This window comes from Apus apus, chromosome 3 (assembly GCF_020740795.1).
Source record: "Apus apus isolate bApuApu2 chromosome 3, bApuApu2.pri.cur, whole genome shotgun sequence".
Classification (NCBI taxonomy): Eukaryota; Metazoa; Chordata; class Aves; order Apodiformes; family Apodidae; genus Apus; species Apus apus.
In genome coordinates, this window is record NC_067284.1 from 84,765,907 (window position 1) to 84,778,316 (window position 12,410).

The 12,410-nt window shown below is 41.0% G+C and overlaps 1 protein-coding gene across 1 annotated transcript in view; it reads right to left on the reverse strand.

The window, feature by feature from the left end:
• Window positions 1–11,851, reverse strand: part of RYR2 (ryanodine receptor 2) — a 375,829-nt gene extending 363,978 nt beyond the window's left edge. The window contains exon 1 of the mRNA XM_051615046.1: window positions 11,804–11,851. Coding sequence (XP_051471006.1) covers window positions 11,804–11,851 — 48 coding nt within the window. The remainder of the gene's footprint in view (window positions 1–11,803) is intronic.
• Between the last annotated feature and the right edge of the window lie 559 nt (window positions 11,852–12,410).

The following is a 12,410-nucleotide window of genomic DNA, read 5'->3' on the forward strand; positions in this document are numbered from 1 at the left end:
TTCTCAGAGTCAGCAGAATGTACCTCTGTGCAGAGGGCCAGAGTAAGCAAGTCGTTAAACCAGACACGGGACTTCTGCAGAGAGGTGACTTACCAAGCCTGAGAGGCAATCCCCCAAAAAAATTGGTTTGGAAGGGAAGAATATTGTCAGAGATGCTCTTTTAACTTTGCAGCTATCAAGTAAAAAGTAAATCGTAGCACAAAAAGCAGAATAAAAATGGGAATAAAACAGAAAGCGTATAACTGCTTCACTAATAGATTTCTAGTATAAGGAAGGAAGAAATTTAAAGGCTTCAGCTGCAGTTGCTGCAGACACATTTTAAACTAGAATTCAACTACTAAACTCAAAATAGAGTGCTATATTGCTTCTGACAATCAGAATAAAGTGATGCCTGTAACATTATCAATAAATTACATCAAAATTTCAGCACAATATATCGTTAAAACACATTCATTTAATTTTCAGTAGACTAAAACAGATATAAAAATTCCTAAATCAGAGGAAAACCAACCAAACAACAACAACAAAAAAAAAGAAACCACAAAAAAAATCCGGCACTTACATTCTCAGGTGACTGTAATTAATAAATAGGTGCAAATATTTCAGTATTTAAAAATGCAGCTATACTAGCCACACTTTTCACCTAGAAAAAATACACCTCCATTCACCTTCAGGACCATAAAGTCTAATTTTCACTACCTAGTCACTAATTATTCTCCACCCATTCCATGGAAAATGAAAGCATAACTGAGTTTACATACAAAAAGAAATATTACACTTTCTATGCAAAACCTTTTACTTTTCAGAAAACACAGGCAACAAGCTATGCCTCTCAAGAGGATGAGAAAACTCAACTATGAGATCTGGCATGCATCCCTCCCTCCACCATGCCATCCCTCTCCCTTACTAGACAAATTCTGGTCATATGAAATCAGGATTTTGAGTCCTCCAGCTCAATGAGCTGAAGCTTTACAGGGGTCAATCACGCAAAAAAAGAGAAAGAAAGTGCAAACTAACCATACATCAATACAAAAAATGCGGAGAAACATGTATTACTGAAGTTGTCATGCTAAACTCTCTCCTACTCAGTAAACTTGGTATGTCATTTTTAATACACTTGTTTTCTTGTTTGGAGAGTGGGGAAAAAGAAGAAGCCTTTAACCTTGTCCTTTGCCAGATCAAGAGAGCAATTAAAAAGAAAAAAGAAAGACATTCCAAATTTAAGAGCCCCCTTCAGGAAAATATCCCACTACCCATGTAAATGAATGCTTTAATTCATAACTAAATACAACAGCATTTTCTGCCACAGGCTTAGGTTGAAGCTCTGTCAAACTTTAAATCAGGAAGAGCAATCAAAACAAATACCAAAGAGAGGTGTGTGAATGGCTGTGACATTAAAAGGGAAGAGTAAGAGAGATTCAACAAAAAGTTTCAGACTCAGGTTGAAAGACCAAAGAAATTTCAAATGAACCAGGAAACAAGCATACAGAAAAAATACAGTACCCTTCTTGTACAAGATGTTCCCAACAGATCTCAGAAACTGACTTAGAGGCATAACATTGCAAGTGATATTCTGAAACTATCCAACACGCAACAGCATTTCTTCTACAGGATTTCAAGAACCTTCTAATATCAAAACAAAAATTACAGAACATTTCTACAAGAACCCTGGTCAGCTCAAAATGGAGTTCAGGCCTTCACTGATAACTTCTTTTGCAATCCTTTCTTCTTGTAAGCTTTAAGATTTGTTTCCCATCAAAATACCAATATCAAAAGTAGTAACTTGGAAAACGTATATTCACTACATTAGACATATTAAAAGTTAGAGTAAATAATGGCTGACATACCTGGCCAAGCAGTCAGACTATCATGCTAGGACCTGTTATAAAACATCTTAGTATGTGAATCATTAGCTCCCAAGCTTACCCTACAGAAATTCAGTCAACAGTGAGACAACAGATATGCCATTTGAGAAGTTTTCTGGATTCACCTATGCAGCCATCACCCTCCAGCAATTACTAGTGTTTATTTGCCCACAAGCTTTTCTAAAGGACTTGCTACGTAATTTTAATACTACAAGAAATTAATACTTCTCACGTGCACACTGACGAATACAACTCTTACCCATGCTATCCTTACTATTCCATCATCACGTTTGTATTTGTGAGACTACTGCTTCATGGATTCTTTGCCTCTACAATCCCAATTCAGCAATGTTACCTAATATTTTTGGCCCTGAAAATTCATACAGTGTTATTTGTACAGATCTGTATCAGTTCCTTCATTAGAAGCTTTAGATCTCTTCAGTTACACTTGCTATGACAGTTCTCACAAAATTAATCCTTTCATGTTGGTATAAATACAATACTGTGGTCCCTTCTGTCTGCTGGACTGGCTAACACATGTCAAATCCTCAGACAGGTCTTTGTTTTCCATAAGGGTCAACCTAGGCAGGAAAAAACCCAAACCACACATTTATTTAATACAAGCTTTTAAAAGGAGATTAACCCAACTCTTTAGCGATGAAGGACTATTAATTTACCTGTAATGCCAGAAGAAATGTTCTCTCCATCCCCATTTCATTCTTATTATTTCCCTGCACCACATATTGTTGTTTGTTTTGTTTGTTTTTACTTTTTTGTTGCATGGAAATGGGATATGCATTCCATCTCCCTGGCACTCGCAGCAAGATTGTGTAAATGTATATAATTTTAGCACTGCAAAATCTACTTCATAGATGTGCAGAGAAGAGTCCCAGAAATGAAGTCACATGATTGATCCTTATTTTCATTCTAACCCTGAGTGTTAGAACCACACACCATTCTCACGACTGGTGTAGAGCTAAAGAATTCTTATCCATCTGTACAGGCATTGGGGGCTGCTATCAACATTGGAACAAAATGCTTTATCAAAGACTGCTTCAGGATGAAGGTCATGTGCCTACACAGATAAGTTAAATCACTTAGCTTGTGCTTAGCATGCCTCTGCTAGTTTCTAATGAAATTATTCCACTCCGAAACTAGAAAATAAGCACATCACAGGTTATTTTCATCACCATGGCTACATTCCTGATGTACAGTGAGGACCAGTTATCTGTGAGTGAACCCATCTATCCAGTAGTTTACAAGTTTTATGCAGATCTATCCAATTACATAGGCTTACCTTGAACACTCTTCAAATTCCTTTCATTACTCTACTTAAATTCCTATATAAGGAATTCTACTTGGCCACCACAGGAAGGGAAGATGCTCACATACCAAAGGAAATTATCTAGCATATTCAGCAAAGGAAGATACTTCCCTCTTTCCCCTTTTTCCTTTTATGAAACCAATTAATCCATCCCACACAAAGCCCAGGCAGTCATTTTTTGCAGCTTTGCTTGGTTTGGAAGGACAACAAATATAGCTGTAAGAGAGCCATTTCTGGCTTGATTCCACTAACACAACTGGCAATCCTCAGGAAAACTCAGTCAATGCAAATTTTCTGTTGCTTCCTTCCATCATTCCTTTGAAAGAAGAATTTAAGCAGGGACAATCCAGAAATCCAGTGCTCTCCATTTTTATAGCAGGATTCCAGTGAAGTTTTCACAGGGGCCAAGTGACAGGACATGCCATTTTTCAGCATTTTGTTCTGCCAGCTAAAATCCATCAGGTATTATTTCCCACAGGCAAGTAAAAAACAACCAGAAGTACTGATGACTCTGAAAGCCTCAGGGAAGTTGCCTCACAAAACGATCTTGCTACTCCTTCTCTATGGTCCTACAGCATTCAGAATACCAGTTAAAAAAAAAAAAAAAAAAAAGCTGTCCTGCACTGACATGTCTTGCATGTTAAAAATTAACTGATTCGTACATCTTATGAAAGAATACCACACTAACTTTTGCCAAAGTCTCTCTGGGAAGTCTGCTGCGTTACTAGGTTACCTATTTTACTCCCAATTTTCTTCAAGCCCATGGTAATTATAAGGGAGTCATTCTGACTATGATAAACATTAAAGAATGCTAGAACACTGAAAGAGAAAACCCACCTTTAAGATTTAATGTAGCTGCTAGAGTGACTGCTCCTATAAGCACTTTAATATTACTGTAAAACTGACCCTTCTAGAATTACATTTAAACAGAAATTGCAACTGTCAAATAATTTAATACAGCTCATGCTATGCCACCTTACAAGTCATATCTTTCACTTTCCAAACAGTAAGCACATTGATAGTAGTTTATTTTCATTAAGCAATTCTGAGAATCTAAGCAAAGCTTCTACTAAATTACATGCCTCCAACATTCACCTATTCAAATCTAAAGCTGAGTAACACATCACTGGGCTCTGGAAGTAGCAATACATTTAAAGAATTTAAAACATTCACCTGACAAGTTACACCACCATTAACATGTAAAAAACACCAAAGCAAAGCTAAAGTTCTTTCATAAGTGAAAACACATTTAGTTAATGAATCTCACATTTATTAACAAGGGAGCACAGCATAAAACACACTGCAGTAAAAGCACGTGGGAGTTCCTGCTAGTCCCTGTTAGGAAACTGGGGTGACCTTTTCTGTGATGATGTTGCAGGCAGTATCTGCCCTTAAGCTGCTCTCTTAGTCACAGCAAGAACAAAGAAATACCACTGCTGTGCCCCTGATGGGCAGAGAATATTACACTAAGCTCTGCATTACTGTGGTTGCCTTTAAAAGGTCTAAACTGTTCTCTAAACAAGCTCCTTCATGAATTTTCTCACTTCCCGAGATGCATCAGACAACAGCAGCCTCTTCAAGAGGCCTTCCGTTCCCAGAGTGGTATAGACAACATAGACAGACACGGCTTAAATACCATACCCTTGCAAAACACAGTATAGGTCTTAAGAAGAACACAGACTAGAGATCAAAAATTATGCCAGGCTATTCTTACTTTGCTATTGGGAGAAATTCCAGAGTATAAGTATGTCAATAATTAAAGCACTGTGCTCTCACTGCCACCTGACCACAGTTAAGTTTTAAAATGGGTGTCTTCAAGCTGTCTGAAGGACCAAGTAACAGGATTCCCACTGCAGCTTTCATTAAAAGAAAATGCATTATTCTTAAGTTTTTATCATTTTATGTGCCACGCTTTATAGAAGCATCTATTAAAGCATTTTAAACTAAGAAAAAGCACTGAAAAGATACTGGAACTAAAAGTCTGCACTGGCTTTTACTTTTCTAGTCACCTTACTAGTTTGTTTTTCACTTCTTCTGGAAAATCATACCCTCTTCCTCCTACTTCAGAACATTAATATTACTTAAAGAATTCATGTTCTGAATGCAAGTATGTGCCAACAAAGGAAAAGTTATACCAAATGAAACAGCTGTTTTATGTGTAGGAATGAATTCAGACAAAATATAAGGCATTTAAGGTGCTCAGATTACATATTTCATTAGCTACTCCCTCTATCCCCCCTATGCTCGATGATCTAGCAGAAAATTCAAGCCAAGTAGCTCAGTCCAAGCAGAACTCAGCTTCTCAGTTTCCTAAGTCAGTAAGAAGTTCCCACGTAAGATAAACTGAACTTTCCTCACAGAAGAGGAGACTATTTGTTCAGGGATGAAATCCGTAATGGTATTATCAGGAAAACATTACCCATTCAACCTTAGAAATAACTTGAATTGAAAACGTACTATTTTGAGGAACTGGCCACTGGCAATCAATAGCAAAATTCTTATTGGTAATGGATAGAAGAGCAAAACCCTCACCAATTAAAAATACAAACAGAAAACTGCTGTGATTTTATTTGTATCTTAGTACCATCAAAGGGACAGTCATCTCCAGAAATTCATAGAGTTTGATTTCCCAGAAGTGATTCATCACACACAAGCCATAAAGAAAATCTCGCATCATAGCTTAGAGTAATTCCAACCATAAAACTGAATTTTCCCAAAGTTTTGCAGTGGTTTTAAGAAATAAACCTGCATTTACACAGGAAAAAACACTATGTGCCCATTTCTAGCCATTCTGCCTGCAAGCCAACTCTAGATACAAAATCCTGGTGACACTGAAAGAGATGTCAAAGCCTGTGAGACCATGTCCTTCTGTCTTAGGTCAGAAACTGGAATGCTGTCTTTACAGTCTGTCCAACAGTGTAAGTTCCTGCAATGGGTCAGGCGTTCACAATGCTGAAGAGCACCATGCATCAATCATCTTCAAACACTGAAAGAAAGAACAGCTCTGTTTCTCAGAACATTAGCCAACCAACTCACAGGGACAGTAGAAACTTCCATGGTGGACCAACTATCTGGTACAGAGCTTCTGCAGCCTCCTCACACATCTGATGAAGACAACTGCCAGAGGCAAAACACTGGACAAGACAGTACACAGACTAGACAACTGATTTTATGCAGTAGTATAATTTTAATGGTAGTATAAAATGTTTGTCAAACAATTTTGGAATAAAAAAAATGTACATCAAATGTGCACACGATTCCCAAATAAAACTGACTACTTGTCCTAGCTAAAACCTGTTCACTACAAACAGCCTGTCCAGCTCAATTCCAAAATAGAATTTGAGATCATATTCAGTATCTGTACTGCAGTGCAGTGCCTTAGAGAGGAAGGTACAAATGCTGCAATCTCAGTCAGCCAGCCCTCACATGAGCTGGTAAACAGTGGTCTCTTGTGCCAGTCCCTGGTGAATCTTCAGAAGTTACATACTGATAGGTACAAGAAATACTTTTTTAAATAAACCAAGGCTAGCCAAAGTATTTTTCAGTGTTCTTTCCTTCTAAAATTGCTCCTAATATCCAAGATTGTTTTTAAGCATTTCCTTCAGTACATTCTGGCAGCTGTGCTTGTATGTTTAACAACTGCAGCTACCAGAATCTAACACATTTTGAAAGACCCCTTTAAAGATAAACAGCATATGAAAAGCATCAAGGGATTAAAAAAAAAAAAAAAGAAAAAATACTCTTTTTTTTTTTTCCTATTCTGTTTCAATGATTCACATAGCACTTCTTTTTATGTTTAGTTCCTTAATTTACAATAATCTTCCTGTTTTTCCAGGTTCCTTTTGTGTCCTCTAATTCCACAGAATCTTCATTCAAGATGGCACCTTAGCAGATGATTTTTAGTTAAATTTAAGGTCACATTCATTGTGTTATAACGAGGAATATCTGGAACAGAAATTACTCTGGAACCACAGATTGTTGTCCTTGAAACGTGACCACAACACATTCTTAATTTCAGAATGAAGAAAAATTCTCCACCATCAACTCTGTTATTTTATTATCTGAAGTAACAAATCCCAGCTCTGACTGAATAAAATCTTTTGCATGTCAAACATAAATTGTAAATAATGTTTAACTTCATTTAAAAGTATTTGCAACTATCCTTACACTTTTCCCTTACAGTCAAACTCTGAAAAATTAAGTCCATGTAGAAAATAAGGTAGCACAGAATACATTCACACAAGCAAAAGATCCTATTTTACTGCAAGTTGCTAATCAAATGGACAAAAAGCTTTAGAAGAGAGCACACAGTACACACACCAGCATTCCAATCTTAAAAAAAAAAAAAAGAAAAAAAAAAAAAAAAAAAGAGAGAGATTAAAAGGAGACGATGACTCCAACAGACCTGGTGAAAATGTGCTGCTCACAGTGATTATGCTTCTGACTTCTGACAGGCATGGTAGTCTTCACTGTCTCAGAGGACAGTGAGAAAGACCATAACCCTGTCAGCCTTACTTTAGTGTGTCCTGGTGGTGTCTCCTAAACATCTAAAAGACTTGCCTTAATTTAAGAAACGCCACAACTCCAGAAAAACCGAATGTACTGGCATCAGAAACAGCCCAAGATCAAATGGCTAAGTTACACAGTTCCCATCACTCCTAGGTACATATTGCTCCCAAAATTCAGAACACTTGTAACTAACATAAGACATACAAACAGGCAGTATTTGTTTTAAATATCACAACCGTTTTTATCCTCATCAGCTTACCGCTCCACTTCACACAAAGGCCTTTCCTTACAGGGATTCTGCACTACAAAAAAAACAGCTCCTGCATGTATATATCATAGAAGGAGCCAATGCATTTAGGCAAAAATATTTTCTGTTCTCTCCTGGAACTCTGGTCAAAATACGCATCCTAAAACAAACAAACAATCCAAAACCACATCTTTCTCTGTTCCAGTATTGAAAAAAAAAAATCCTCTACAGGTGTCCTGGTTTGATCCAGGATAAAGCGAATGGTCTTTTTACCTTTTTTAGTTTTCCTTCAGTGAGCTCTCTTTTAACTAGTAGCAAATTTTCCAGCTTGCGGACTGATAACACTGGAACGTTTATGTTACTATCAAGAGACCAAGGACACTTTGCTCTGTTTTGCTTTCGGTTGCTAAAGGAGCAGAAGAGTCGTATCTGCAACACTCCCGTAGGAGGGTGCAGACTGGACGAACAGCAAAAGCAGCCCCAAATATTCCATACCTATATATATACCCAAGACTCAGTATAAAGTCAGGGATCACAGAAGTCAAGCCCCTTCCTTCCTGCTTCTTCTTCTACCCCTTCTTCTGTCTCCTTCTGGGAACAACTCTGTCTAGCCATCACCCTCGATCCCCAGGCTCCTGTGTTCCTCACCCTCTTAACTCCCCCCTCAGCTCCTGCCTGCTCTGCTGCTCTCTGCAGCAGCTCTAGGACAATTCAGAGCTGCTCGCAGCTCAGGAGAGTGCCAGAGGAGTTGCTAGGGGGAGGCAACAGGGTTTTTCACATTCCTGAACACACTTGTATATATTTGTACATATTTTCTTTTATCATTAGTATTTAATTAAAGCTGTCTAGTTTAGTTTTCAATCCAGAAAGTCTCCCTCCTATTATTCTCTCTCCTTTCCCTACCTGGGTGGAAAAAAGGAGGGGATCAAGAACATTACTGTTGCTGGTTTAATTGTCAATCCTGAGTCAAACCATGGCAACAGGGAAGAAGTCTTCCCCATACACACAAATAATAAAACCAGGAGCAGGATACCTGCTCCTTTTCACTCTTCTTGTACAACATTCAAGCACTCAGTGGCTGAAGTCAGAAGAATGTACTTCCAAGTCTAAAAAGTCTGCACATAATACAAGGTCATCTCCACTTGGAGTATCCAGCAAAGTAATGAGGTAGAGCCTGTCTGTGGAGAAGCATGAAATTCACAGGATTATAGAACATTTCCTTGAGGAGAACTGAGCAGCACAGAGCTGAATTCCAGTTATCTCAAACAATGCAAGGGCTGAAATCCAGAGCATTAACAGGTCATGTTCCCTTCTCAGAAGAGAAGTATTAATCTCCAATTGCTCCCAAAAGAAAGAGAAATCCACCCTAGCAGCAAGTTTTTAGGAGGATATGCGTAATGCCACCCTAGCCAAAAAGAAGAAAGAAACAAAAGCAGTAAACAAAGAAGAGGAATCATTTAGGCAAACAGGATTTCATGAGAAGAGGAATGGAAAAAGACATTATGAATCAACTTGTAGATAGCAAATACAAATTCAGTTTTGTAGCTTAATGTAAATAAAGGATTTTTTTAATTTAATAAAATCCCCTATTTCTCTTTAAACATTAAAAATAATATACTGTGTTTACATTCCAGCGCAAACGCTAAAGATGCTACAGTAATTTTGAAACATCAGAAAGATAACCTGCCATTTTAGAAAGTTAATCAGGTCCTATCAAAAGCAGAAAATATGAAAATCACTGTTTACATGTAGTAGGTCTACAGATGTCATCATTAAGGTCTTCAAAGCACATAAAGCTTTTTCTGCTTGCATAAGATGTTCTATGAAAAGCTCTATTTTATCTATCAAACCATTTATGTCTGTCTGTCCCTAATTACTGTTTTAACAATAAATAACTAGAAAGAGAAACTGCCGCAATTACAAGGTAATACTCAATTTCCACTGCTTTCTACCAATGCCTTTCAAAAAGTTACACACATCTAATAGCTTTTGAGAATACTAATCCAAATTTTCTAAGAATAGGTAGAAGGAAGACATCACTAAGCAAGCAACCAACATTTCCAAAGACGTGTTATAAATTTGACAAAGTGGAAGGAACTGCTTACATACAACTACAGATTAGAGATTCAAAACTTCACATGAAAAGGGTAATTCCCAGGCTTTTTTATTTCACTACACAAAAATCCTCGCCCATGCCTCAGTTTACCATATCCAAGGTCATTTTACCACCAGGAAAACACTCTAAAATTTTTTAAAGCCTTGTCCAAGGCTGGGTTTGCCGAATCTGTATTAAGCCTGACGTATATTATCAGGAGTGCTGTTTTACATAACATGCTGCTGCTGTCAGGTGCTGTAGCTTAACATTACTGTATATGTGCAGAGCAGTATTAGCATGCTCACTGCTTCTCCTTCCCTATTAAGTATTCAGATAACAGCCCTTCCATGAGTTAAGCTTAACATCCAAGCCTGCAGTAAGACCGGCATTGCACAAGTCTTCCAAAAATGTTAACAAATGAGAAGTACTAATAATAAAACTCTCATAAACTGAGATAACGAATTATCTTTCAGAGAAGTATTTTCCTGTTTGGCCTTTAGGTGTTAGACAACACTACAACAGAAGTCACATAACACTGAGAGGCAAAAAAGTTGACAATCTTCATGTCAGTGTTGCGTAACAGCTGTATTGCCGGTACAATCAGATTTTCTAAGAATTCTCAAACAAACAAATTAATAAAAGGATGCATATCTATTACTTTATGGTTTGTGATTGAAATAAACATAAGATGACCGAGATCCGGGATTCACAGTGCTGCAAACAGCATATGAATATGCTTCACATGTAATACATTGCTTTCCCCTCCTTTTTAAATTTATTTTCTTATAAGACATTGATTACTAACATTTTCTAAATCAGATTGTACTAATAAAAAAGAATCTAAGCTTCACCCCACAGTCTCAGTGGTTTTAGCTCTACTTATCAAATGTCTCAGCAGTTTTTCCTCAAACTGTGGTTTGTGTACAGCACCATTCAAATATGCCCACCTGCAAAACTTGCTAGAATTGTGCGTATAAACAGCACTTGGGAGATGGCCCAGAAGGCAAATAAAAACACTGCTTGAAGAAAAATCATCCATATACGCATAAAATGCAGCAGTCCTGATGTATTAATTAAACTGAGGGAAGAAATGCTCTAGCGCCTTAACATGCTTTGGACTGAAGAAAACAGAAGTAAAGAAAGGATGCTCACATCAAAAAAAACCCCAACCCGTGTTAGTCCGTGCTCAGCAAGGAGAACGCCTGCAAGTTAGTGGGAACCTTGGTGGGGAGGGGGGCGGGGTGTGTGAGGAGATTTATCTTCTTTTTTTTTTTTTTTTCCCCCAATTCTATTTTTGCAGAAGTGTGATTGCAGCTTTTAAGCTGGGGAGGGCTGCTCGGTTAGTATCTGCAGTACGCGGACACAACGGCGGGTGCGAAGGCAGGACGAAAGGTGCTGGCGGGCAGGCGGCGAGGATGCCCTTCCCCGCACCGCGCCGCGCCCGGCCCGGGGTCCCCCCGCACCGCCGCATCCCCGCTCCCGCTCACCCCGGCGTCGCCAGCAGAGCGGGCGGTTGTTTCTCGCCCCTCCGCCCGCAGGTACGCGGGGCACACGCCGCAGGCTGGAAGGGAAGAGGCTGGGGCTGCGGAGCCCTGCCTGACAGCTGCCCCTCCCGGCTCCCACCCCCGCGCAGACAGGATTCCCCCCTCCCCGGTGCCCCCAGCCCCACAGCTCTCAGGGCAAGAGCCGGGCGTCGTGCCCCGCAGCCCCCGCTCGCACAGCCCCCGCCCCACGCCCCGCGCCACGGCAAGCCCGGCGCTTACAGTTCGCAGGAACTGGATCTCGTCCTCGCCCTCGCCCCCCTCGGCCATGGCTCCCCCTCTCTCTCCTTCTCCCGGGCGCTGATCCCGGAGCCCGGGCGGGCAGGCGGCGGTCACTCCCCGCGGGGAGCTGGCGGCGACAGGAGCCTCACGGCAGCGCCTCACCGGGCTGGGGCAAGCGGGAGGGCGGCGGAGCCAGCAGCCCCAGCCCGGCCCTCGCTGCGAGCGGGGCGCAGGTGCCGGCGCGCCTGCCGCAGGTGGCCAGCTCTGCCCAGCCGCGCACTGCCAGCGCCGGCCCCGGCGGGAGCGGGATGCGATTAACCGGGGGAGGCGGAGCTCCCGGCCCCCCCGCTGCTGCAGGTGATCCGCAGCCCGCGCCCTCCGCACGCCAGAGCCGCTCACCAGCGCCCCTTCCCGGCTCTCCCCGCAGAGGCAGCTGCGGGCGCCGCAGGGGCCCGGCTCGGGGGGCGCTGCCCCCCCTGCGGCCCGGCCAGGGGCGGGGCGGCCGCCCCGCAAGGGCGCGGGGCCTGGGGCTGCCTCGGCTCCCTCGGGAGCGGCCGGGTGGGCCGGCGTCTGTCTCCCTGGGGAAGTCTGTCCCTGCGGAGTTACG